We start from the raw sequence: 25,365 nt of genomic DNA, 5'->3' as shown, positions 1-25,365 counted from the left end.
GGGGTTGATGCTGCACAATTTTGATAACTCCTAGGTAACTATGCTACTTTATGAGAACACAATGAGTGATTATGAAAGCAAAGACTCTTCCCACAATATCAACAGATCTTTCACAATATCAACTGATAGCCAAAATATGTGGTCAACATAACAACCCCAACAACACAGTCACACTCGCATGCACACACACACACAAACACACACACACCTCTTCTTCCCTCTACCATCAGGAATGCCAGCAAGCAACTGCACAGGAAGTCCCTATATAAAGGCCTCACCCTCCTCTCTCTCTCTCTCTCTCTCTCTCTCTCTCACTCTCTCTCACTCTCTCTCACTCTCTCTCCCCTGCTCCCTCTCCCTCTCTCTCACACACACACACAGCAGGAAGAAGAAAAAACCAACCAAGTGAAACAGATGCTTTCAAACACTTCAAAAACAGACGCGGTAGAAAACAGACGCGGGAGCAGATACTGGAATCATCGCTCATGCGCGAGTACGACCGAGACACGTCTGTTTCCACACCAACCGCACACACCCCACACCCCACACCCCAGGCTGACACCGACCCAAGACTGAGAGGCAAAACGAATTCCAAGCATCACAACAAGGGCCTCGTGCTGCCAATCATCCTCGACTTTCCACCCCCTCCCCCTCCCGCCCCCCGCCCCTCCTCACTCCCCGCCTCCGGGCCCTGTCCTCCGGCCTGGGCCCCGGCTGAGGCTTCTGGGCCGTAAGGTGGGCCCAGAAGCCCCGGCAGGAAATGGGTATTTATCTCCATCGCCATCAGCGAAAGCCTGCTGGCAGCAGATACCGTTACTGAGGGAAGAGTTGAAAGTCGTCTTCTGACTTCCTGCGCTTTTCTCTCTCGAACAACAACTGCCGTATCCATTACAGGCCACCCCCCACCCCACCTCTGCTTTCACCAAACACCGGCTACACCCCCCCCCCTCCCCTCCCCCGACCCCCACACCCCTTCATTTATCTCCGCCGAGCATTCCCCTGTCTGCCTGCTCCCGGCTAGCAGGCCTACAAATCTTACGGGGTGAAAAAAAAAAACGCCAGTTTTTTTTTTTTCCCTCCGTTGCCTGTAGCAAGACTCTCCTCCCACAGTTTTATAGCCATCATTTTCACAATTTCACAATTATAAATAGGTACTCCTCCAAATTTCTGTCCTCGGCCCCTGCTGAAGGTAAACGCGTGCTGCTGCGGCCAATGAAGTGAGCAGCTTGCCAGTTCTTGTGTCCGAGGCAAACGTTTTGATTGGTTTTGATGGATATTACTTGGGTATGGTGAATCACTTTAAACTACTGGATATGACAGATCTCTTTACAAGCAAATGTAATAGCATTCCCTAATGCTCAGTGCAGGCCTGATGTGTCAAATAATGTAACCAATTGAAAAAATAAAAGAAGTCTAATGCCCTTATCAGTTATATATGCGATAAGAGGTCTGGCCTTACATCTCACTGATGTGTTAATTCAAGAGAAATAAAATCAGTTTTGAGAAAGATTATTCATCACAGGTTATTTACATTCCAGCATACCCACAATGCAAACAGGACAGAATCAGATTGACCTGGTTTCGTCACAGCGGTTTGTGTACTGGACTCTGGACTTACGGGATGTGTGTTTGTATTTCGGGGTGGGCTCCGCTGTTAGCCTACACTTCAATCAAGGCGCTTTGTACCAGCTGCTCAAATAAGTGGGGGGGAAAAAACCCAACTGTATGACTGAGTCACAGAACTACACTCATCGCTGAATGGGGCCGGAGGGACGATGTACATTTAAAATGGCAGAATGCAGTGGGTTGAGTGTTTTGGGAATGGGGGGGGGGGGGGCGCTCTGACCTGTGCATGTTGCCGTTGGTGGTGAAGGTCTGGCCGCACACGGAGCACTTGTAGGGCCTCTCCCCGCTGTGCACCAGCATGTGGCGGTCCAGGGAGCTGGCCGAGCTCAGGGCCTTCCCGCAGATGCTGCAGGAGTGGTCCGTCGCCCCGTTGTCCGAGTTGTGCTGAGCAGAGCGGGGAGGGAAAGAGCACAGTTTGCCCCCAGGAACGACAGCGCATGCTGCTCTGTGCTTTCAACAGTTCACGCGATGAAGATGCGACACGCCGAGAAGAAGCTCTGAGCGAAGCCATGAATCGTGAACTCTGATTTACTGCTTCTTTAGAAGAAGCAAAGTCGAGCCTGTCGCCGATCCAGCAGCTCAGCCGCATAGCCGCGTGAACGGCTGGAGTTGCCCAGAACTCCCTCATAGTTAGGCGTCCATTCTCGGTGTTGCTAGGCAGATGTCAGAGCGGACTCCCTGCATTGCTGGGAGTTGCCAGCTCAGTTTCCTGGTGTTGTTAATGAGTCAGAGAAGTTTTTCCCGGTGTTTTTTGGGGACAGCAAGGAACTGTTAGAAACTTTTTCCTTGTTGTTATGGTTATGGTTTGTGTGTTTGCTCTCAATTCAATCTAACGCACTTCAGCCTTAACACTGCGCCACTGTTCTAAGGAAATGTTATTTTCTCATGTCTTACACAAGGAGGATGAATGAATGAAAAATTCACCGCTCTCAAATTCCCTCCACAATACTGAACACCGCGGTCAGACGCAGAACAGATACGAGGGCAGACTTCAGGTTTGGGCGTGCGCGGGGTACGTACCTGTCGGATATGCATAGTGAGCTGGTGCTGGGTCAGGCAGTTCTTTTGACAGAGGGGGCAAATGAAGTCAGAATTCTCCTCTTTGGCTTCCTGTTACAGACACAAAAGGAACACCGAATATGCATTTCAAAGACGAACATAAATCTCCATTGTGCAGGACCCAAGTGTCTTATTTTTCAAAGCCAGAAACATATCAGTGATAACACAAAACGGGCGTTATGGTTTCCTGCGTCTTATTACAGAAGCCAACAGGTTTGAATCATATTCTGACAAGAAGTCATTACTCATTTATTCCGCATTAACATAACCAGCTTCATTCAGAGAGGCCCCTAACTGAGACTGGCTAACTGAACTCCATCACCTACTAACAAAGCAGAATATCATGCATGAACACTTTGATGTTTCAGATGTTGCAGATTGTGCCAGACTGTGAAGGCTAATGCACTTCTCAATGAAACAATGAGGGTTTATCTGAAAACCTCCTGACCTGTTTTTGTCCTGATAAGATTTAAGAGGCTTCATTAAAGCACTGTCACAGAGCTTGTCTTTCAAGCGCACAAGCTGAATTCAATCAACTAACTTTGCCCACTGTCTACGGTGTTATTTGACACGAGGGAGGGGGTTTATTGTTAAAGAGAAGGCCATTCATTGATCTTGAAAATGCTAATGAAGCTGCCCTTCAGTCTTCAGGCAATGATACCAATAAAGGAGACCAGAGAAGAGGAACACAGAGAGCGGCTACATTTGTGAACGATGCCAAGTAAATTATCGTCCAACACATGCTATACGTCTGTGGTTTGGTGGGGCGGGGGGGGGGGGACCATGTGTACAGAGAAGAGGAGCACAGGAAAGGAGGTGTGGAGATGTGGTCAGGGCGTTGTGTTTGCGGTCCGTGGGGTCGCGAGGACAGACCCCAGATGGAGCGCTTTCGGTCAAAGCGCTTTGTCAGAGCGACGACCGCGATCTGAAAGTCTGCAGACCAAAAGAATAATAAGATTCCCTCTTATCCCCTAATCTAATTGCTCTTCCAGTCTAATTGTTATTTGGGCTAAAAGGGCTGCTTCATTGCCTGAATGTGCTGGGCCGAACTTGGCGAGACTTGCTCTGTTGGCTCGCTGTCCTCACTCTCCCTCTGCCTGCAATGGATTGTGGGATTGTGTTGTGGGTGCCCCGAAGAGAAGTGGTTACTGTTCCACCTTGGAGCAGATCAGTGTTACTCAATGGCTCATTCCGCTCCTCATGTTGCTGTTGACGCGGTGGCTGATCATTAACTGATCCGCGCCGCGCCACGGCCCTCTCGCACCCTCACACACTCGCGCACTCCCACACTCCTAGACTTACACTCGCACGCTCCAGCTAACTCCTTCACTTAAGTGCTCCCATACGCAGCATCGTTCTGACACGTTCACTGCATTCATTAACACACACGGGGCATGTATTGCACCACACACACGCACACACACACACACACACACGCACTACGCAGCACAATGACTAGGAGGTGCCTCCTTTCAGCTCTTGGAAGCTTAATTTTTATCTGAGTACTGTTTACTTTGGTTCTGGGCCAACAGGGCATTCGGCAATTAAATTTCACCCTTCAGACATAACTTTAACCGGTGCACTCCAGGTCAGCACATTCGTATGGTTTGAGTCAAGTGACAACACCACTCAATAACACGCAGTCTATAGCCGGTGTACTGATGACATCTAATAGCAGTGACCAACAAACTGATAAAGACCATTACTCATCATAGCCAGTACGGGGAACTAGTACCCCCCCGCCCCCCCCGTTTCTCTTCAGCTGTAAACCTCTGATATCTGCCAGATGAAAATCACCACATATTTCCTCTGGTGGAGAATTCTGAAACCGCAGCACTCCCTATAGGCCGGCTAAATTGGCCGGCAACAGGGTCCATAAGTTACGGATAAAGCTCAACATCCCCGCCTGCCAATCCAGCGCACCGCAAATTCTGCGTACGGAAACGGCACGATAGCACAATCCAACACACTTTCCCCAGTCGCTGGTGTCCCAGACGTGACTGCAACATCCGCCAGGGTGCAACCCACACATGCAGCCCCTATTTCCAGATCCCATTTGCCTGAAGGAAAAAATGTTACGACTCATAACGATATGAATGAAGTGTACTCGAAAGTATGGATTGAGTAACAGGGGTAGAAAAAAAGCGTGTGGGGAGGGGTGTGAGGGGACGGCGGTAATAGCTCTATTAAAGAGACGAGGTGGGGGAGCACGCAGCGGATTGGCTAACGAAGCGGAACCGCCGGTGATGGCTTCTCCATCTGTGTGAGAGCGGGACGCCAGCCCGCTGGCTCCCGCACGCGGCTCCAGTCCTCCGGGGCCTGCTCGTAACGGGCCGGGCCGAGAGGCGGCCCGGGAGGACCCCTTCCCCTCCGCGAGCCGAGAGGCCTCGCCAGGGCGGGGCCGACGAGCCGGGGGTTAGCGAGTACGTGCGAGGCCGCGCCGCGAAACGCTCCAAACGAGAGCAGTGGGGGGGCGGGGGGGGGGTGATTCCATGGAAATGAAGGGGGAACCAAGAGGGAAAGGGGACCGTTTGTCCTCAGTTGTTCGAGAGCTGGACGCCCGAATCCTGAACTTGCCCCGCCCCTCCCTTTTCCCGCGTGAGCCAGCGTCCCATGATCCTCTCCGTCGTACTCCCTTAACCACACCCAGCACTCCGAGCCACACCCTATATGGCATCACGGAGCCCTGGATCCAGCCCACGTATTACATCACTGTGCACAGCTTCCTCTGTTTTTTCTCCCATGATGCACTTGTCTGCTTTCATTAACATGAATGCCTACTGCCCTACAGCAGACCAAGCTGACTCTGTTTCCAGAATCTTCCGTCCCTACAGATGTTCTGAGGAACCAGAAGACAAATTACTCAATGCCTGGAACATGTAATCAGCGAGACTAATTACAGCTCAATTGTGCAATTCAGACAAAAACCACAGGACCCCACAAATCCAGAACCATGTTTGTCAGAAATGCCGTTATCTAGAGCGATTTACAGAAGTTAAAAAAAAGAAAGAAATCTATTTATACAGCAGGATATATACTGAATTAAGCAGCAGTGTGCAACCTGGGAATCAAACCTTTAGGCTACAAGCCCAGTTCCCCACCCATTATGCTACGCTGCCTAAAAGGCTGAATTATGCTAGGAAAAGAGCAGTCTGTGTAGTGTATCGATGCCATTAACAGGAACTGAATGTAATGAATGGGCATTTGAATGCTGCGGGACAGGATTTGCATAGGAATGCAGCGAGTGGTCCGTACCTGGTTCCTCCTCCCCGTGCGATTCGCCGAGGGCGACTTGGTGGGCGTCTTGGTGGGCGTGGTGGAGGCGGAGTCCGCGCCCCCGTTGAGCTGGCCCACGTTCATGACGGCGGACATCATGGCGTTGATGGAGGACAGGTCCGCGCCCTGCGTCGCGTCCTCCCGGCCCCCGGCGTCCTCCTCCGCTTCGCCGCTCTTTCCTGTTGACACCCTCGCTGTAATCGCGACCTCGAGCGCGCGCGGCGAGCGGCGCAGGACAGGCCGTGCTACGTCCTGCTGGCATGCGCTGCAGCATAGCTACATGTGCATATCGCTACAAGTGTTCAATACGTCGCGTCCTGCTATAGCTAAAACGGTAAGATACATAAAGAGCGTTGGACCCATCTTTGTTCAGTTCATCTAAATGGTAATGAGCCGTGTAGGCTAAGGCGCTACTTCACAGATTTTCCCAGCGTGCCCCTGACGCCCGCGCGTCCCCTCACCTGTGCGCTCGTCTGGCTCCCGCGCGGCGGCGAGCTCGTCCGTCTCCTCGGCTGGCTCCGTGCCCAGCGCTGCGCTGACCCCTTCCATCGGCCGCTCGTCTGTGGCGCTTTCCATTTCTGATGGGCGAGAAGAGCGGGGTGAGCGGATCGATTCTGCCCCCCCAGCGCTGAGCAACGGCGACGGCAAAGACCGGCTGCACGCAGACCGGTGGCGGACAGAGCCGCGCGTGACGTGTAGCGGCTCTGAACCTGCAGCCTAATGGAGCCCCATTTACAGACTAATAAAGTCTCTTTACAGTCTGGTCCATAAAGTAACAAATTACTTTGCACCACACACAATCGGTATCTATTTAATCTCTTATTTCCACTCACAGACACAGGTCACATAGGAGAGATAAACAGGTGACAGAGATAAACAGGTCACACAGAGACATGTTAGATACAGGATGACACACGTTTCAAGCTGTAGGCTTCGAGCCCTTAAAGACAGGCCCTTGCAATCTCAGCCTCGCATTATAATCACATATTAACCCTTTGAAGAGTATGTTTTATGGAATGTTCCAAGGCAGAGTTCTAGAACTCCACTGCTTTCAATTACCAGTAGTGATTGTGACATCAGCATTAGAATGTTCTTAACATTCTAACTGTATATTTGTGATCTCACACCTTAAAGGGTTAACCAGATAACCCTCAGAGAAGCCAATGAGGACAGTGGCGTGTGCATGCTTCCTGTAAGTAAGACAGGGGGCAGAAGAGCGCCAGGTGGGGGTGGGGGGGAGGGGCAGTCGCCGAGGAGACTGAATCCTACAGAGCGGTAGAGGGCTAACCCCTCTCCTCCGCCCGCCGCGGAGGGGGGGCGCTGGCACGTCGCCCGCTGTCAGGAGCCCCGCTCCGCCGGGGTGTTTTATGGGGCGAGCACCTGGCTCTGTACCGCCACGTCCGTCAGCGCGTGACCCGGGGGCGGCGTACCCTTGGAACAATCCCGCCGGGACAAACAGCCCCCCGCTAACATCACTGGGATATCACGCCACACCACCTCGCCCCTTTGGGACCCCTCTGTACGACCGGGCCGCCAAGCCGGCTCTCCTCAAAGGCAGCCCTTTAGCTCTGTGCGGTGGAATATCGCACGTCTGCTTTTCCCTAAACCGATACGCTAAAGGCGTCGCGGCTCTGATAAGTGTTTGAACCCCTGGCCCGCCCCCCCCCCGCGCTGCGCCGACAGAAGGGCCTCTGGGAGATTACCCGCCCTGAAATCAGACGTGGGACCCAAGTCGGGCGCCGCTCCTCTTACCTAATTCCCAGCGAGTCCCAGGGAACCCCCCTCACCCCTCCCCCACCCCCCCCTCCGGCTCTTGAATCAGGAAGACCAGCCTGGTCTCTGTGCGGATTTGGGAGATAATCTGTGCCAAGAATGGGCCTCGTCTGATGGGATGGGCTGGGACACAGCCAGGGTACGGCAGTGTGTGTGGGGGGGCGGGGTTAAAGCAGGGGGGTGTCCCCCTAAGCACACTGATATTACTGCATCATATTCATAACTCTGCTTTCACAGCACATGCAGCTGAAACACCAGCTTTCCTGCACATGAGATTTAATGTAAATAAAACCAGCTGGGCCTGCTGCGGGGGGAGGGGAGGGGGGTGGGGGGGGGGTTGTGTTGAGCAGAGAGGGGAGTTCTGCTGGCCTGAAGACACAGCCCCGTTCCCACACCCACCCGAAGCTGCCAAAAGTCCACGGAGCAGGCCGAGATGTTCCCAGATCAGTCGCGCTGGCCAAATCAGCCTAGCGGCACTGCAGGGCCTCTGCACACGTGCTGATCTGGGATCAGCCTCGCTGGCCACGTCGGCCAGGCAGAGAGAGATGCAGTGAGAGACCTCTCCCTCCGCCTCCTCCCCTGCCTAATTGCAGCTTCCCGTTCGCAGCCCACAGGAAGCTCCTCTCCGGCCCAGTCCACTTCCTCCTTGAGTTACACAGACCTGTGTGTGTGTGTGTGTGTGTGTGTGTGTGTGTGTGTGTGTGCTTCTCATCCCCCACACAGAGGCAGAGTCAGAAAGCCGCTTTCTAACAGACACACTGCAGCTGCCGTGACACTACTGAAGACTCTGCCCGCACTGCAACAGAACAGATGCGCGCAGAGCAAAAAAAGCCCCCCCCCCCAACCGACATCACCAAAAAAAAAAGTTCCACATTCTTCACAAGGAGAAAAAAATGAAGACTGGTAATAACGGAGGGGGAGGGGCCACAACGAAAGCAGGGGGAGGGGCCACAGCAAAGGCAGGACCGCTCCGCCTCGTAGGTGGCGGACACGCCGGCGTCCCCGGGACGTCAGTGAGGCGGGAGCGGGGAGGCCGCGAAAACCCGCAGGAAACAACCGGCCTGCTGTTCTCCCAGAGAGCAGTCCCGCCATTCGTAAGGGGAGGGGTCTGGCAGCGCACAAGCCACAAAGAGAACAACTGATTCTCCCTCGCGGCAGTTCACTGATGTTAAGGGCCTGAGGATCAGGGAGGATGAGGAGGGGTGGGGGGGGGGGGGGGGGGGCACGGACAAAGCCTCCCTGGACACAGAGCCCGCCCCCGCGCCCGGCTACTGCGCCCGTCGCCGCGGAAATCGGGGAGGACGACCGCTGGAGCGGGAGGGGAAGGGAGGGAACGAATGATGAGAGAGAGAGAGAGAGAGAGAGAGGCGGCTGGAGGGAGGAGAGGAGAACGGGGGGAGGGAGGGGATGGGTGCGGAGGGAGGGCCGGAGCTGGGCCTCGGACGCAGTGCGAGCACAGCTCAGAGGCGCAGAGTCCTTCTGAAAAAAGCACAGGCAGAGCGCAGGCTTACCTGCGCCTCAACTTCAAACTGTCTCACAAGCACAAGAGAGACAGAGAGTGTTAGGCCACTACAAAACCAAAATAAAGTAATAATAATAACAATAATAGTAATTTTTTTGAATAGATTTGTTACTTTACCATTTATTTCAGTATATGTTGAAATTCTTTTTTTTTTTTTACACCGCTACCTGGAAGACTGAAGCATGAACACTCTTTCTAAAGTAATCAATACACGTTTTAGAAAAGTGTTGCACCGACTTGAGGTCAGCTGAGAGAAGCTTTCTCCCCACAGAGTCAACAAGTAAGCATACACTTACACTGCCAGTAACATCAACTGGATTAAAATTAGCCAAAGTGTTAAAATTAGTCTAAGTTAACACAGAAATAGAATTCTAAAAAAACGTTTAATTCCCTGTATTCAGTAGCTAGTAACTCAGAGGACATACTGTACATATAAGTATTGAACAAATGTGTATCCTGGTAAATTTAACTTAGAGACGGTCTCTCTCCCTCTCTCTTCCTCTCTCTCTCTCTCTCTCTCTCTGTCTGTCTGTTTCTCTCTCTCCCTCTCTGTCTCTCTGTCTCTCTCTCTCTCTCTCCCTGGCCCTCTGCTCTGGACACACCTTGGTTCTGCACTCGTCCCTCCGTGCCCGGCTGCCACCGTTCCCCACAGCACCAGCACGACGAGCGGAGCTGCAGTTCATTTCACACCCCATTTCGAGCGAGAGTACACTCCATCTCTGTTCGCCTCCTCTGGTTACAGGGCCTAAAAACAGCTGGCGACCAACGCGGGGTGCCCCGCCACACTGAGGGGGCCCTTGTTCGCCAAGCTTTAATGTCACCTCAAATTTATTGCTTGGCTTTTTTTTTTGACTCAAAAGTGGAGAAACAGTTCTGGGCTCAAAATAGAAAACAAACATCCCCCTTTATTTTAGCCGCTTTTAAATAGGAGCGCTGCCCACGCGAAGGTTTCCCAACAATCTGGCAACCGGAGGCGCGGTGCAAACTTTTCCACACGAGGCGCAACGCTAATCCTGCTAGCGGCTTTCGTTAGCCGAGCATCCCTGCTCCCACAGGCCGGGCGGCGCTGCGCGAGGGAGCGAATGGCGGCGGAGGCGTTTAGAAACAGAGCGGAGGAGGGAGGGAGGGAGGGACGGATATCGCCGCCTGGGCAGGGCCTCGAGCGGCGAGCGTTTTCACACGGGCCGCTCAAGAGGAGCGGTGTTCCGTCTCTCCGCTAAACACACACTGGGGGGGGAGGGGAGGGGGGAGGGAGGGGGGTGGAGGGAGGGGGTGGGGCTGTTTTCTGCTGCATCTGTTCCCGGCCATCACTCTCACTCAACCACCCAACCCCACCCCCCCCCCCCACTCCCCCCCGCCCTCTCCACAGCTTAGAAAATCTCGCACATCCTTACAAAACAACCCAGGAAAGGAAAAGGAACAGCAGAGGCTGGGACAGAAGGATGGAAAGTTTTCTCCCTATCCCTCTCTCTCGCTCCCCCTCTTCCCCCTCTCTCTGTCTCGCTCTCTCCCCCTCTGTTTTTCTCACACCCTCTCTCTCGCTCCCCATCTTCCCCCTCTCTCTCTCTCTTCCTCTCTCTCCCTCTCTCCCTGCTTTCCACTATGCTCTCTCTCTCTCTCCTTCTCAGTCTCTCTATGTCTCTCTCTCTCTCTGTCTCTCTCTCTCTCCCTCTCTCTCTCTCTCTCTCTCCCCGCTTTCCTCTCAGTCTCTCTCTCTCTCTCCCTCTCCCTCTCTCTGTGTCTCTCTCTCTCTCTGTCTCTCCCTCTCTCTCCCCCCGCTTTCCTCTATGTCTCTCTCTCTCTCTCTCTCTGCCAGACTATCAAACAGGAATCACATGTGTTCCCCGCCAGGCCCTGCCACAGTCGCGGGAATGCCTCTCCTTTATCTCGGCTCCCTCCCTCTTCCTCTCTCAGCGGCTCCTCCTCCTCCTTTCCCTCTACCTCTCTTCGCGCCGTTTCCCCCGCTCCCTGCACATCCCCTGTACTCCTCCTCCTCTCTCCCTCTCTCTCCCTCCCTCCCTCCCTCTCGCCCCCTCTCGCCCCCTCCCTGGCGCTGAAGGCCTGAAGCGGATTGTGGAGCGGGCCCCTCCCGTGTTAAACATCTCCAGTCTGTTTTCCTTCTCCTCCCCGGCACTCGGGCCCTGGTGCCGCTCTGAGGCTTTCAGGAATGCGGCTCAAACTGCTCCTCAGACCTCAAGGAATCGCAAATCGAGTCCAATCATGTAACCGGCAGACCGAGGTAGCTCCGGACGGCCCGCCCAATCGCGGCGGCGCGTCTGCGTTTCCACAGCCTCCCTCCTCCTCGTGCACCTTCGAAAAAGTGACGGCAGGAGACGGCGGGGACAGAGAGCCTTCGAGCATCTTTCAGCGGCGGCCGAGCTAACTGACGCTAGCGCTCCCGCTTTCAGCACGGCCATCTATGGAAATGCGTCCTCAGCGAACACGATCTGGACTCAGCATGGCGGACAGCAAGCAGAGTGTGGAACATTTGGAACATTAGTAAACATTGCAGAATAATAAAAAAATAAATAAAAAAAAAAACATACTTTCCAACACAAGTAATCGACAATAAAAAAGGGCGTTCAGCGCACGCTGTAAATATCAAGGGAAACTAATGTGAACCGTTTCACGTACCACGTGGAAATCAGCCTGGCTCAAACATACACACTCAAATGCAAACTTATGCAGCATCACGCTTTCAACTATGCTGTTCTCTTCCAGATAAAACACTGAAAAATAACCTCAAGTACTAATTTTCCTTCACTTTGAATGGCAAAAAAGAACAAAAATGGACTCTCGGCTAATTTAATTACCATTTGGACTTCCACCGTTAAAAATCTACATTTTGTTCCGGGTTACTTGAAATATGAGGTTATATGAGGTTTTAGGCCTAAGCAAAGGCATTTCTCTCAGGAATTCTGAGCAAACTGGATTGTGTCCTCAGTCGTAAGAGTTAGCTGGTGACCGACATCCTTGCAACCGGTTTTGCCAGGCATCGTCTAAACCGGCTTCGTCCGGTTTCGGGCTATTCAGCATACGCAGACTACGGCTATGACTCGCTTAGCCACGTCTGGCCTGGCTGATGATGTGGCCCTGCGTCTAATGCAAGCCTGGGCCTCCCCATTCCCACAATCCCCCACTCTGTCATGTTTATTTCACAAGTGAAAGGCCCCATACAGCCCAAGAGCTTCCTCTTTTCCCACACTCTCGATCAGAGTGGAAGAGCGTTTCAGTTGCCCAGCGTTAGCGCCTGCTCTGCTGTTCTGTAGGGCTTTGCAGTGTTTGAGCAAGCTGGAAACACCCAGAACCCTGTGTGGAAATCGCAGTCAAGGCTCTGAAATGGCACCCTCAGACACAGCGCTGTAGGTACACGTGATTTAAAAAAAATTCGAATCAGAAAAAATTTGCTTTTATCCTCAATAGCCCAACCACATTTGTAGGCCCGGGACGTGCACCCAGCCGCTGCTTATTTTCACCACAGCCCACACGCGCAGTTAGCCAGGAGAGTATGCGCAGTTAGCCAGGAGAGTATGCACAGTTAGCCAGGAGAGTACGAGCAGTTAGCTAGGAGAGTACGAGCAGTTAGCCAGGAGAGTACGAGCAGTTAGCCAGGAGAGTATGCGCAGTTAGCCAGGAGAGTATGTGCAGTTAGCTAGGAGAGTACGAGCAGTTAGCCAGGAGAGTATGTGCAGTTAGCCAGGAGAGTACGAGCAGTTAGCCAGGAGAGTTCAAGCAGTTAGCCAGGAGGGTATGTGCAGTTAGCCAGGAAAGTAGACACAGTTAGCCAGGAGAGTATGTGCAGTTAGCCAGGAGAGTAGACACAGTTAGCCAGGAGAGTATGTGCAGTTAGCCAGGAAAGTAGACACAGTTAGCCAGGAGAGTATGTGCAGTTAGCCAGGAGAGTAGACACAGTTAGCCAGGAGAGTATGCGTAGTTAGCCAGGAGAGTATGTGCAGTTAGCCAGGAGAGTATGTGCAGTTAGCCAGGAGAGTACGAGCAGTTAGCCAGGAGAGTATGTGCAGTTAGCCAGGAGAGTACGAGCAGTTAGCCAGGAGAGTTCAAGCAGTTAGCCAGGAGAGTATGTGCAGTTAGCCAGGAAAGTAGACACAGTTAGCCAGGAGAGTATGTGCAGTTAGCCAGGAGAGTAGACACAGTTAGCCAGGAGAGTATGCGCAGTTAGCCAGGAGAGTATGAGCAGTTAGCCAGGAGAGTATGTGCAGTTAGCCAGGAGAGTACGAGCAGTTAGCCAGGAGAGTATGCGCAGTTAGCCAGGAGAGTACTCGCAGTTAGCCAGGAGAGTATGCGCAGTTAGCCAGGAGAGTAGACACAGTTAGCCAGGAGAGTATGCGCAGTTAGCCAGGAGAGTATGCACAGATAGCCAGGAGAGTACGAGCAGTTAGCCAGGAGAGTATGTGCAGTTAGCCAGGAGAGTATGCGCAGTTAGCCAGGAGAGTAGACACAGTTAGCCAGGAGAGTAGACACAGTTAGCCAGGAGAGTATGCGCCGTTAGCCAGGAGAGTATGCACAGTTAGCCAGGAGAGTACGCGGCAAGTGTAGCTACGCAGCCTGCGAGCTCCAAACCGGCCAGAGGAGGTGATCTTGAACGTAAGTTGGAAACGACTCTGCTCAGCTGAAACCCTGCCTCCCTGGGTCATACTTCAGGCTATGTGCCACCCTGTGGGGCTTCTGGCCATGGGCAGCACTCATGCAGCCAGTGTGATGGCGGGTAAGTCGCCATTTAAACAAAATTTGCAATAAATGGGCTTTAACATCCAAAATACCAGTGTGGTCCTTCAAGGCAGCGTTTACATTTGCCATTTTATTGAACAAATGTCTGATTTCGGGGCAAATCCAACACGCCCAACCACAATAATTCAGATATGGACCAGATGTTTCCAGAGATCAGATTACAAAACTTTATTATCCACTTTAGGAAATTTGTCTTTGGCTTTGTCATGGTTGCATTAAAATCAACAACCATCAAACAAACACACCACAAGACACAACAGCAGCTTCAGGTACACCAATTATCAACGTGAAGTAGTGATTAATAGGTTAAGAATTCATCAAGGAAATTCCAGCATGCCTCTTCTTCCGTCATCGGCATTCCCCTTACAAAAAACATCCCATAATAAGTGTGCAAAATTCGCGAGACACCCTGCTGTTAGCTGCAGGACAAGTCGGATTGAATGTTTGAGTGCAGCAACTACGAGAAATGCACCAACAGTCCAAACACGCAGAATGAGAAATTCAACGCACCATAAACTTGTGTGGAAACTGCACATTTTTTAAATAGACATGTGATTTATCACCTGTATCAGATAAGAATGTAAATAGGGCTAAAGTTAAGACAACACGTCAAAGAGGACAGTCACAGCCAAAATATGAACAAAATGTCTGATGCCTGCAAAAACACAAACCCCGTAGATAACAAACATATTTGGGCCTTATTTACGCCCACATGTGCGCTGCATATAGTTATCTCTGTGGACCAGCAGATGGGAGTGATGCTGTCTTTGTCACTTTCACAGGAAGAATATCCAGCACCGATTCACGCACATATAAACATGGAAGCATCTACAGGATCTCACTTTGGCTGTTAGTGTCAAGTTGACCCTGTGTAAACCTGTATTAAAAAAATGAAAAGGTTGTCAGAGGGGGCGTATGAGTCTGCCAGTTTTTATTTGCTAAGGCTATTTAAGCACAATCCCTTTAGACCCACAGTCATGCTTATTTAGCTACATTGCTTTCTGACAGCATTAAAAATAAGTTAGCCATTCATTATTAAAAACCTGTTTTGCTATGGCAGTGTGTACTTCATATTCATTTTGGACTGCAATACAAGTCAAATAAAACTACTTTTCACTGTGCTTCCTTCATTATCATGATTACAGAGTGAAACCTGAAGATGAGGAACCAGTTACTTTATTACAATGTTAGGTCCTGTAGAGTACACCACAGGCTACCCATTTTAGACACTTCAGTTTATATCCAGTTAACCTGGCTGCACCTTGGTTAATGATGTTTCGGGTCTTAACTAGAAACGCGAGTCCCTTCCAGAAAGGCGAAAAGGATCCACGGCGCGTGAAGGAAAGCTGCCAAGCCCGACCGCGGCGCGCGAAGCGAACGGCGGCTAGCAGCCTCGTTCCCGTTTTAACTGCGCCGTTTATTTATACCTGCCAGCCTATTCGCCGGCTCCGCTGGAGGTGGGGCGGAGTTACTCGGGGACGATCGAGAGCATCGCCGCGGCATCCCGGCCGCTCGTGGAATACGGCGGTTAGGTTCGGAACATCAGGGAGCTCGCGGGGCGGGGGGGGGGGGGGGGGGGCGCGCGCTTGTGAGAAGAGCTCCTCAGCCTGCCAGTGAAGCAGGGGCGAGGCAGCGGCCGGGGGAGAGGGTGGGGGTGGGGGTGGGGGGCGGGATCCGGTGGCCATATGGGAGCTATTTATTGCACTTTCCACTCTGGCTCCCCTGACACTAAAGAACCTCAGACGTACAGTGCACCAACGGGGCGATGGAGCAAAGTTGCGTTTAAAAACCAAACTGACCCACATTTCTTAAAGAGTGAATGGAGATCGGATAATTAGTTGTGCAACACGAGCGCACAGCAGAAGAGATGAGTGATGCACGTTCCAGTTACCACCGGATTTAAATGTCCAGCAAAAAAAAGTGACGCACAAAAAATTTGCATGAGAAAACATTTGGCATACTCTAGTGAATGCAATCTTCTTATGCAACTTCATGAAGTAAAAGAAAGCCGGTACTCAAAACAAGTCACGTTTTTTGTTTGTATTTTTGCATTTTATTATACAGGAGCAGCAGTCACTAGGGGACTCTGGTACTCCAGATTAACGAAATGTGAAAATATCTGTGTGTGTGTGTGCACTTTCCTTTTACTTTCTTGAAGCAAAGTACACTCAACACAGTGCTATATGAAACAGTCCACAGTAGTCCACAGAGGGCTTGTTGAAACATGCTTTTAATTCTGGCTGTCTTTACCCCAGTAGCTACAGAGGACTGTTTCCGAGTCGCGATGCAAATCAAGATATATTTAAGCATCAACATCAGATTTCAAAAGACATTTCCTCAACCACCTTCACAAGTAGTGTACACAACACCCACGCTGAAGGCCAGGGCAGGTGCCAAGCAAACCCCCAGCCGACGCGTTCAGGTCTAAATGCTATGTGCACAGCACTCTGCAGCCATGAAGTCAGAATAAAGCATGCATTTAGTCTTTTAGTTCAAAATGTTTACTACTACATGTTAGTATTACTCAGATTATAACATGACAAAAGAAAATATCAATGCATTGAAAATGAAAATGAAAGTCACAGCTCGAGGTAAAGACCATGCCAACTTCCTAATTATCTTATTATCATTGCAATGATTCTAAATTCTTTGTAGTAATGATTGAGTGTGTGTACTTTTTTACGTACACAAGTATCTGTGTAATTTTATTTTCATGTCAGAGCATCTTTCTAGTGTCTGGCTTAATGCATCACAAATCTTTCATATTATATTATCTGTTAATGGTTTCCAAACCTTGCAGTGCTGCACATCAGCCATTTTAAAGTCATTAGAAACTGAAAAACCTCCAATCGTAGGTGTTGCGCCTTCAAAATACCATTTAGATAAAGTCATATAATTAAGGTAAGCATCTGAAAACATGGAGGAGTTTCACTTGCTGGTAGAAGTACACATGAAGACACTGTCAACATCAGCTCAAAATGAACTCCTTGGCATCAGTGTTATGAATACGCAGAAAGTTTCATTTTGGCTCTAGTGATAATTTGAGGTTCAGACAGCAGTGGTGTATTAATGGAAAGATAAATGGAAAATTAACGGAAAAAAGATGCAATCTTTCCACATTTAATCTCCTCTCGCTTTCCGAGTTCTGCCAGAATGTCCAAATCATGACTACTGTAGATAAACCGAATTTCAGATCAGAAAACAGCTGTGTGCACAGACACTGGTGTACAGTGAAAACAGCAGCACATATTTATTTTAGTGCAAGAATTATGAATAGTTTTTTTTAATTTTTTTTTTACTTTTGGCAGGTTCATCAACGTTTGACGGTATTCCGACGGACGAGCGCCGCGGCGAGAACGTCGCTCTTCGCGGGCGGGGGCTGCGCCGCGCGTCCGAGCCGCTCACACCCGTGACCCCTGACCCGTTTCCGCCGCAGGCCGGATCATCGCGAGATAACCTGGCTCAGACCCGGTCTGAACGACGCGCGGAGAAGGTCAAAGGTCAAACTCCGCGCCGCCCGTTACCGCGGACGCCGCCGCTCGGACGGAGCGGCGAAGGACGACGCCGGGTTCTGTCACAACAGGAAACAGGAACTCCGAAAAATCACAGAGGAGGCCTGAGCCTTCTGCACGCCTGACCGTGACGCTCAGCCGTGTCCGTGAGCGAGAGGCAGGGTGCTTCGCTGATGGCCTTGGCTGACTGGGATGATTAAGAGTGACGAGAGCGAGCGCCACAACCAGTTCTCATTCTGTTCATTCTGTTCATTCTGTCCCCCGCAGCCAGACTTGGCTAGCTACGCGCGCGGATACGAACGCGCCTGCGCACGGGCCCGCACGCGCAGACACACGGAGCTGCTCGCAGCGCGGCGCATGCACAGGCAGGCACACACGTGCATACCAGCACGCAGGCAAACACAAACAGCCACACACACTCTGACATGCTACATATACACGTCAGTATGTACCGTACAGAGGCTGGTATGCAGGCATGCACACTCATGCACACTCATGCTCACTCACACACACGCACACGCACACTCATGCGCACACACACACACACACACACATGCACACTCATGCTCACACACACACACACACACACACACACACACACACACTGTTGTACAAACAGTACTGCCGCTGTGGCCCTGTCTCTCTCTCTCTCTGCCACGCTGGGTAAAGTTCATGGAAGCAGAGTGTTCCCCTGCTCATCAGGGCAGGGGGGGGGGGGGGGAGGCCCTGGAGCAGAGCCAGGATAGAGGCACCCCGCACCCTGCACCCCTCCCTCACCCTTCTCTTTCATTCACTCGCTTTCCTCCTTCCTCCCAGTTCTCTCAAGTTGGCCAGGTAAGCGCTCCCATCCCAGGGGCTCCTGTTTTTACGGTGTGTTGCACAATAACACGCCCGGGGCGCTTCGCTGCCGTCGGTGCAGGATGCCATTTTTCAGCGGCGAGGCTGTGTGTGTTATGCAACAGGCTGAGGACTGCGAGGCTGCTGGTAGTGCGATGGGACTCCACTGACGCGTGTGGGTGCCGCACACGCTCGCTGCAGCTTTAAGCAGAGAGGAAGACCTTGACCAGAGAGCTTTAAAACCAAAACACCACAGAAGCTTCGGGATTCCGGATTACATTACAGGCATTTAGCAGACGCTCTTATCCAGAGCGGATGCCTCGACAACCCAGACGCATGGCAAAAATAGCCTCAGAATGACACCAACATACGTTCTAACAAATGCTTAGTCATGTAAAACTATGTTTTTTTTTGTCATTCTTAACTTCAGCAACCAGGTGAGAGCAGCAATGTTTTTTTTTTTAAAGCCATCACCATGGCCGATTTGGAAAGAAAACTTCCTCCAGACACACGTTGAGGCCTAGAAGGTCACCCGTAATCCTGTAGGGCCGAAGCTCGAGGGAGAAGGCTTTATTTCTGACATAAAATGTTTTATTTTAAGATTAGGCCTGATATCCTTGGATTCCTGAGAACTGAACACCAACAATAAGACATTATAGAGGAGGCAGAGGCTGGGGTGCACACGCAGACTCAAACAAGTGTATGTGCCCACAAGCAAAAAAAAAAAACTAGTCTTTCTTCACAGATAGCATCAGCGCATCTTAACCACAGCTTTCTGACATTCCAGTCATTGCATCTGTAGAGCAGAGAAAAAATGAATGAAACGAATGTGAAAGGAATCATGGGAGGGGTGTGTCTTATCCACCCAGCGACTGAAACTAATCACAAGCAGAGGAAAAGGCCTGTGTGCGTCTGAGACACAGTATCACACCATCGATGGTTTCTCTACCCCTTTTCTCTCTCCCTTTCTCACTCTCTTGCCCTCTCTCTCTCTCTCTCGCTCACATGCTCTCTTCCCCTTCCCTCTTTCTCTCTCTCTCTCACTCCTTTCTACCTCAGACACAAAGGCTGGGTTCTCCGTTCGCTGAGTCAGGGATAATTTGGCTGCCGTTTCTGTCCGAGGCAAGATCTCCCTGCAACATCTGCCTGCGGGGAGCCGAAGAGGGTTCTGCCGGCGGCCAGGCCCGCGGAGGCCTGGGGCCCAAACCGGCGCGCGCGCCCGACGTCTACAGAAACGCTCGCCTGCACGGCCCCCGCGGCCCCCGCTCGCACACGCAAACGCGCAAACGCCGCACAACGGCAGCCGCTGAATTATTAACCTCGCTCAGCCGCATAACGACATCTGTGAAACTGGCCGACCGCGAAGGAGCCGACGGGGGCAGTGACCAGGGAGGCTCGGGCGGCGCGCTCTGCGATTCACTTCTGTTTCAAAACTCGCGTGAATTAACCGAATAAGCAGATTTGAAAAAGCTCAACAGCGAGGGATGCCAGATTGCAAAATATTTCCTGTTAGAAGAACAGCGAATTACTGGCAAACGGAGCTACCGAGACATTGCACTTTCCCTTGTTCTGGCTGTATTCATGTTCCAGGGCGAGGCGATTGCAACAGTGCGCTGGTGCAGTTTAACACACCGCCGTGCTTCTTATAGTGATGCACATCCTGTGTATTTAAATGCGATGTCACTCACGTGAACCGTCATACGATTACAGGCTATACTCTCACTCCCAGCCTTTTACTGCTAATGCACCACGCTATTCCCGGCTTGTGTTCTTGCAGCAGTGCGGACAAACACGGACAATGCGACGGGGAAGGGTTACAGACGCACGGAAGGTAACACCTGTCCCAGAGGGTGCAGAGCAAACACAACCTCCGACAAACCAGAAGTCGTTCGGAATAACAGCCGTGCAAACACAGAGGAGACCAGATCGCGGTCATACTTCACGATACATTAAAATCACTCAGCAGACGCCGTCATCCACAGGAACTCACAGCAGCCATGCAGTGGCTCATGGGAATCAGTGTGGTCCTCAGGGAACAGGACTAAACTCCCTCCATTCAATACGCACAGCTGATGCGCATGAGGACTTTCGAGGAATAACTTGAGATTTAGACTTGTGACGAGTGAATAAAATTGCATTACACACTTCCCAGGCTTTCTCGCAGTACTAATAATCTATGCAAATGCCTTTCAACGGAAGGAATAGTTTCACAAGATTTGCATAATAGCCCCGTAAAAAAAGAAAAAAATAGAGTACAATCTCAGAGATGCGAACACTTTGAAATTGGGGGGGAGGGGGGGTATGAACTCAAACGTCTGTAAGTCTGAAAGCACAGTCCAAATTAAACTTGAATCCTATACTGGAACGGTTACTTACATTAGTCAAGCCTGGGCTCTTAATGCTTTTTTCTTCCCCAACAGGCTACTCTCATTATCTCTCATTATGTGGCTATAAATCTTGGCCCAAGCTGATAATCAATAATCAAACAAGCGTTAAGTGGGTGCTCGTTACAACAGCAATTATTTTTCTCTAGAAGACATCTACGTGTTTTACAATACAGACTTTGGAAAGGCTCAATTTCATTATTTGCAGCAATTTAGAGTAGAGCCACTCATTACATAGTACGACTGACTAATGCGGTTAAATAATGAAGTTATAGTTGCAGTAATTGTGTTCAGTTTAATAAAAAAAGCTATCCTGGCCTGAACTGCACTGAAGGGCATGGATATGGGGACTACAGACAAGCCAGAACCCTGCAACTCCCTCCACTATGCACATTTCATCCTTCTTGTATGCACCCAATAGGTAACTGCCTGCTCTGAAGACAGGAGAAATTATCGGACACCAAACTGCTGTTGAACAAAAACATGATGAAATTCTTACACCCTGGAAACTCCGAGCAGTCGCACATTTAAAACTTCTTAAGAGAGTAACGCAGTGGCTTCACAGCCAATCAGAGAACCACTTGCAGGCACACAACCCTATCACTGCCAATCAGAGAGCAGCTCTCAACGAACGCCTTAGTTGACAGCAGTCAGTAGTATCAGGGTCCGAAGCAACAGAATGATGCAGAAGAGTGCATGCAGAAACAGACAGATATGATGCTTCAGGAACAGAACGTGCCAGAAAAACACTGGAGCAGTTTTAACCAAACACACTGTGTGTCACTTTAACCACAGATGCATGCACAGTAGTACTGAATGTCTAAAATTTATGTAAGCATTACAAGAAACCCTAACTGTGTCGGAGGACCTGGAAAGCCCCTCATCTCAACTGAAACTCGTGCGTAGGATAGGTTTCCTGGAAAAACACGATAACCCACGCACATATGGCTTTGGTGATTGAAAAAAATGAATTTCAAAAATGAGCATGAATATATGTTATTTTAACAACAATATTGATATTTTTAGACTGACACAGGTCTGTTTACTAAAGGACATCAATAACAGTGTTAACACTCCAGGTGATGGCCTGTGTGGTAGAATGACTGACTAACTTTCAGCATTATGTAATTAAAAATGAATTTGGTAAATAAATAAAGCGTGGGGGTTATCGTGGGTTTCCCTCCTCGTGCGTGTTGCGTGGGTGCTTATGCGTGTTTCAGCCGCGCGTTCATCGCGGTGCGGTCGACGGCGGCGGCGGCGGCGGCGTCCGTGTCCCCGGCGTATTTACCTAGTCGGAGAACGGGGCTAAAAGGTCGGACGGGTTCTCGATCAGGGGCGAGGGCGACCGAGGAGCATGGGCGTCGGCACCGACGCGCTCACACTGCGGGGGGAAAAAGGACAGAGATCAGGGTCAGCACACATCCCAGCGACACAGCACAAACAGCGACAGGAACAGCGCGTTTCGCGGTTTTTTTATTTTTTCCTCCTTCCTTTCCCCCAGATTAGATACGGCGGCGCTTATCGCGCGTCGTTCCCGATCGGATCGGCCTCAGGTGGGCGGGGGGGGGGGGACTTCGGCTCCGCTGGCCCCCGCCGAGCCGTAAAAAAAAAACCGGCTCGGGCGCTTCCCGCCTCTTGTGAGCGCCGCCCGCTTCAAAGGGCCCGCTGCTGCTGGGGCGCGTAGCAGGCGCACACACCCTCGCTTTGTCTGATTGGTAAACTGAGAATTCCTTTGTTCCTATTGGCTCAAAGGTAACAATTGTACAGTGGAAATTTGGACTAGGGCTATAATTGAAAGCACTGACATATCTAAAAATACTCAGCAGAACCCACCCCCCCCCACACACACACACAAAAGCACACACACACACACACTTTATACACCATTACAAGTCATTACAATTGTAAATCTCTCTCTATTTGTCTTTGTATTGGCCGCTTTGTATTGTATTGCTTTCCACTTCAGAATAAACCAAACAGCTAGCGACTGCAGGCAGATTTACAGCTGGAGCTCTAACACGCTGACGACGGAAAACCAAGGGAACCGCTCGAGCGTCGCGTCAGAGCACGCGGAGGCCATGAGAACCACTGACCGATCGGCTCCTCTGGTTGCACCAGCAGGCAAACGTTACGAAACGAATTATACAAATGAGGAAGAGGGAGCCCCGGGACAGGGGGGGGTCCTCCGCGCTCGAAGATGGAGGACGAGGAGGAGGAGGAGGAAGAGGAGGAGGAGGCTGAACGGACTGAGCAAACGCATCTCGCTCACGCTGGTGGCGTGTTCGGACAGGCTGCGGTTCGGGGTTGGGGGGGCAAGGGAGAGAGCGAGGGAGAGGAGCGTGTAATACAGGAGGAGAAACGAAGCGAATGCCACAAAGACTTCCATGAACAGCTAGAGGTTTTTTTTTTTTTTTTTAAACACAAAAGGTTTGGAAAAACAGGAAGCGTGGATGACACAAAGAGAGATGGCACGCGATGGAGAGAACAGGAAAAAGACTGAAACGAAGGGAGGCTATAGCATAAAGAGAGAAAAGTGATATAGAACCACTGGCAGCTCGGCTTTGTGAAAGCGGTTTGAAAAGGGGGAGAGAGAGAACAAGAGAGGGGAGAAGAAACAGAAAGGGACAGAGACCAAGAGGGATGGAAAGCGTATGTGAAAGAGAGAAAGAGAGCAGGAGTGCTTGAGAGCAAGGGAGAGAGAGCGAGGGAGAGAGAGAGCGAGACAGAACGAGGGAGAGAGCGAGTAAGAGAGAGGGAGAGAGAGAGCGAATGAGAGAGAGAGCAAGGGAGAGAGAGAGAGAGAGCGAGACAGAGTGAGGGAGAGAGCGATGAAGAGAGAGGGAGAGAGAGGAAGCGAGTGAGAGAACGCGAGCCAGACAGAGCGAGCCAGAGAGAGCAAGAGAGATTATCAGATTAGGAGCTGGTAAAACAGCCCAATTAAGTGTTAGGAAGCCATCTGCAACGGGCCAGGCTGAGACTGGGACAACGAAACATCTCTGTTTGAAGCTCTCTTTAGCCGCAGCAGTCCACAGGCATGCCTGTGCCTTCCTCATAGACTATCTGAACAGGACCCGTGAGACCTGCTGCAAGGCTCCCTAAACTATCGACAACCAAAAACACTCCAAACAAGCGCTCCAATCAAACAGGACAAAAATCAATACTGTATCTACACACTGAATCATCAGAATCTCGTTTAGCACGCGAGTCAATCTATCAAACGAACGACATAACAATGAGAATAAACCTCCTGTGTTGAGATAAATCTTAATAAAATTATTATGCATACGTAGCCTTAAAATATCCCAGAATGCTGAGGGCAAGGAGGGCATTTGGAGAACAAAAGGTCGTAGGTCACTGTTGTGCTTGGTGATACGGTCAACAGTTGGACCAATATTCAGATTTCCGTCATGGAGTTACTCATTAAACTCTGTTTACACTAGTGACGCGCTGGATGTAAACAGCAAAGCGGGTGTCTGTGGGTACAAACGGACGTGCGAGTGTGCAAAATGTGCACTATCAAAAAAAAAAACGTGTGCGTGTTAAAGCATTCTGCGATGCTCGGGGGGGGGGGCTTGTGGCCCAGCCTGTAGAGCACTGTCCACATTGCGAGCTGCGACATCCAGCTACTTTTGTCGCATGTCTCTCCCCCTCTCTCTCTCACTACCCATTCTTTGTGTCTCTCTACACTGTCCTGACCAACAAAGCAGAAAAAGTATATATATATATATATATATATATATATATATATACACATACTACATATATCGGATGCTGTTGCTTCTGGCCTGGTTGACAGGCACAGAATCGAGCATACAGCCTGGGTTTGAGAGTAGTTGACATAGGGAAATAGGCCCTTTATTGTGCTGGACCACAATATCAGTTTCAACTGCAAAAAGGTTGAGATATAAAGGGCTGGGCCTGTGGAGGAGGAGGAGGAGGAGGAGGAGGAGGGGGAGGGGGAGGTTGACTGAAGCGAAAACAGAGGGGGGAAAATGGGGGGTGAACAGGCGAGCAGAGCGCAGAGGGAAGCGGCGGGGGAATCCGGGTGAACCTGTCCGGCAGGTCCGTCCCACGAGGTCCTGAGGAGGCTCTGCGACACACCACCCACCCCCCCCCTCCCCCCCCCCCCAGCTGTACCGCGTTCCAGCTTCCCTGCATGTCGCCTGACACCAAGGACAAAAGGTCGCACTGAGGTTTGGGGGGGGGGATGGGGTGAGTGTAATAGTTCAGAGAGGTCAGGGTTGTCTGTAAAGCGTATTGTGACAACTGCTGTAAAATACACTATGCAAATAAAATTTGATTGATTGACTGAGGTCTCTGGGCCCTTATGAAGAAGAACTCGCGCTCATCTCGCAGCGCGACGGCGGCCCAACGGGGGCCCAACGCGGTACGGGCGCGGCCTCTCTCGCCTATTTCACAGGGAGATGAAACAACAGGCCGTTCGAATCCATTCGGGCTCGATCCACTCCGCAGATTATCTAGCACTGCATCTAGCCTGATGTTCAACAGGCTAAGGGTCCCAGAAACACACGACTCGCCTTGCACTTTACCTGTGTTATTCATTTTAAAAAGGCTCGATGCTAACAGAGCTGTGAAATATAGCGCCATCAGCGCTCGGTAAGCATTC

At 51.0% G+C, this 25,365-nt stretch overlaps 1 protein-coding gene across 6 annotated transcripts in view; it reads right to left on the bottom strand.

The window, feature by feature from the left end:
• Positions 1 to 25,365, bottom strand: part of LOC135252625 (ras-responsive element-binding protein 1-like) — a 68,808-nt gene that overhangs the window by 19,131 nt on the left and 24,312 nt on the right. For 2 of the 6 annotated variants that reach the window (XM_064330925.1, XM_064330926.1), the window contains exons 2-6: positions 22,027 to 22,119; positions 6,405 to 6,539; positions 5,941 to 6,125; positions 2,647 to 2,736; positions 1,847 to 2,010 (exon numbers count right to left, since the gene is read on the bottom strand). In XM_064330925.1, coding sequence (XP_064186995.1) covers positions 1,847 to 2,010; positions 2,647 to 2,736; positions 5,941 to 6,125; positions 6,405 to 6,537 — 572 coding nt within the window. In that variant the 5' untranslated portion in view covers positions 6,538 to 6,539; positions 22,027 to 22,119. Of the gene's footprint in view, positions 1 to 1,846; positions 2,011 to 2,646; positions 2,737 to 5,940; positions 6,141 to 6,404; positions 6,540 to 22,026; positions 22,120 to 25,365 lie in introns of all 6 variants that reach the window. The other 4 variants (XM_064330923.1, XM_064330928.1, XM_064330927.1 and 1 more) reach the window with 3 other exon arrangements.

The sequence above is a fragment of the Anguilla rostrata genome, chromosome 4 (assembly GCF_018555375.3).
Source record: "Anguilla rostrata isolate EN2019 chromosome 4, ASM1855537v3, whole genome shotgun sequence".
NCBI lineage: Eukaryota > Metazoa > Chordata > Actinopteri > Anguilliformes > Anguillidae > Anguilla > Anguilla rostrata.
The sequence above is the reverse complement of the archived record's forward strand: the minus strand, read 5'-3'. Positions and strand labels throughout refer to the sequence as shown.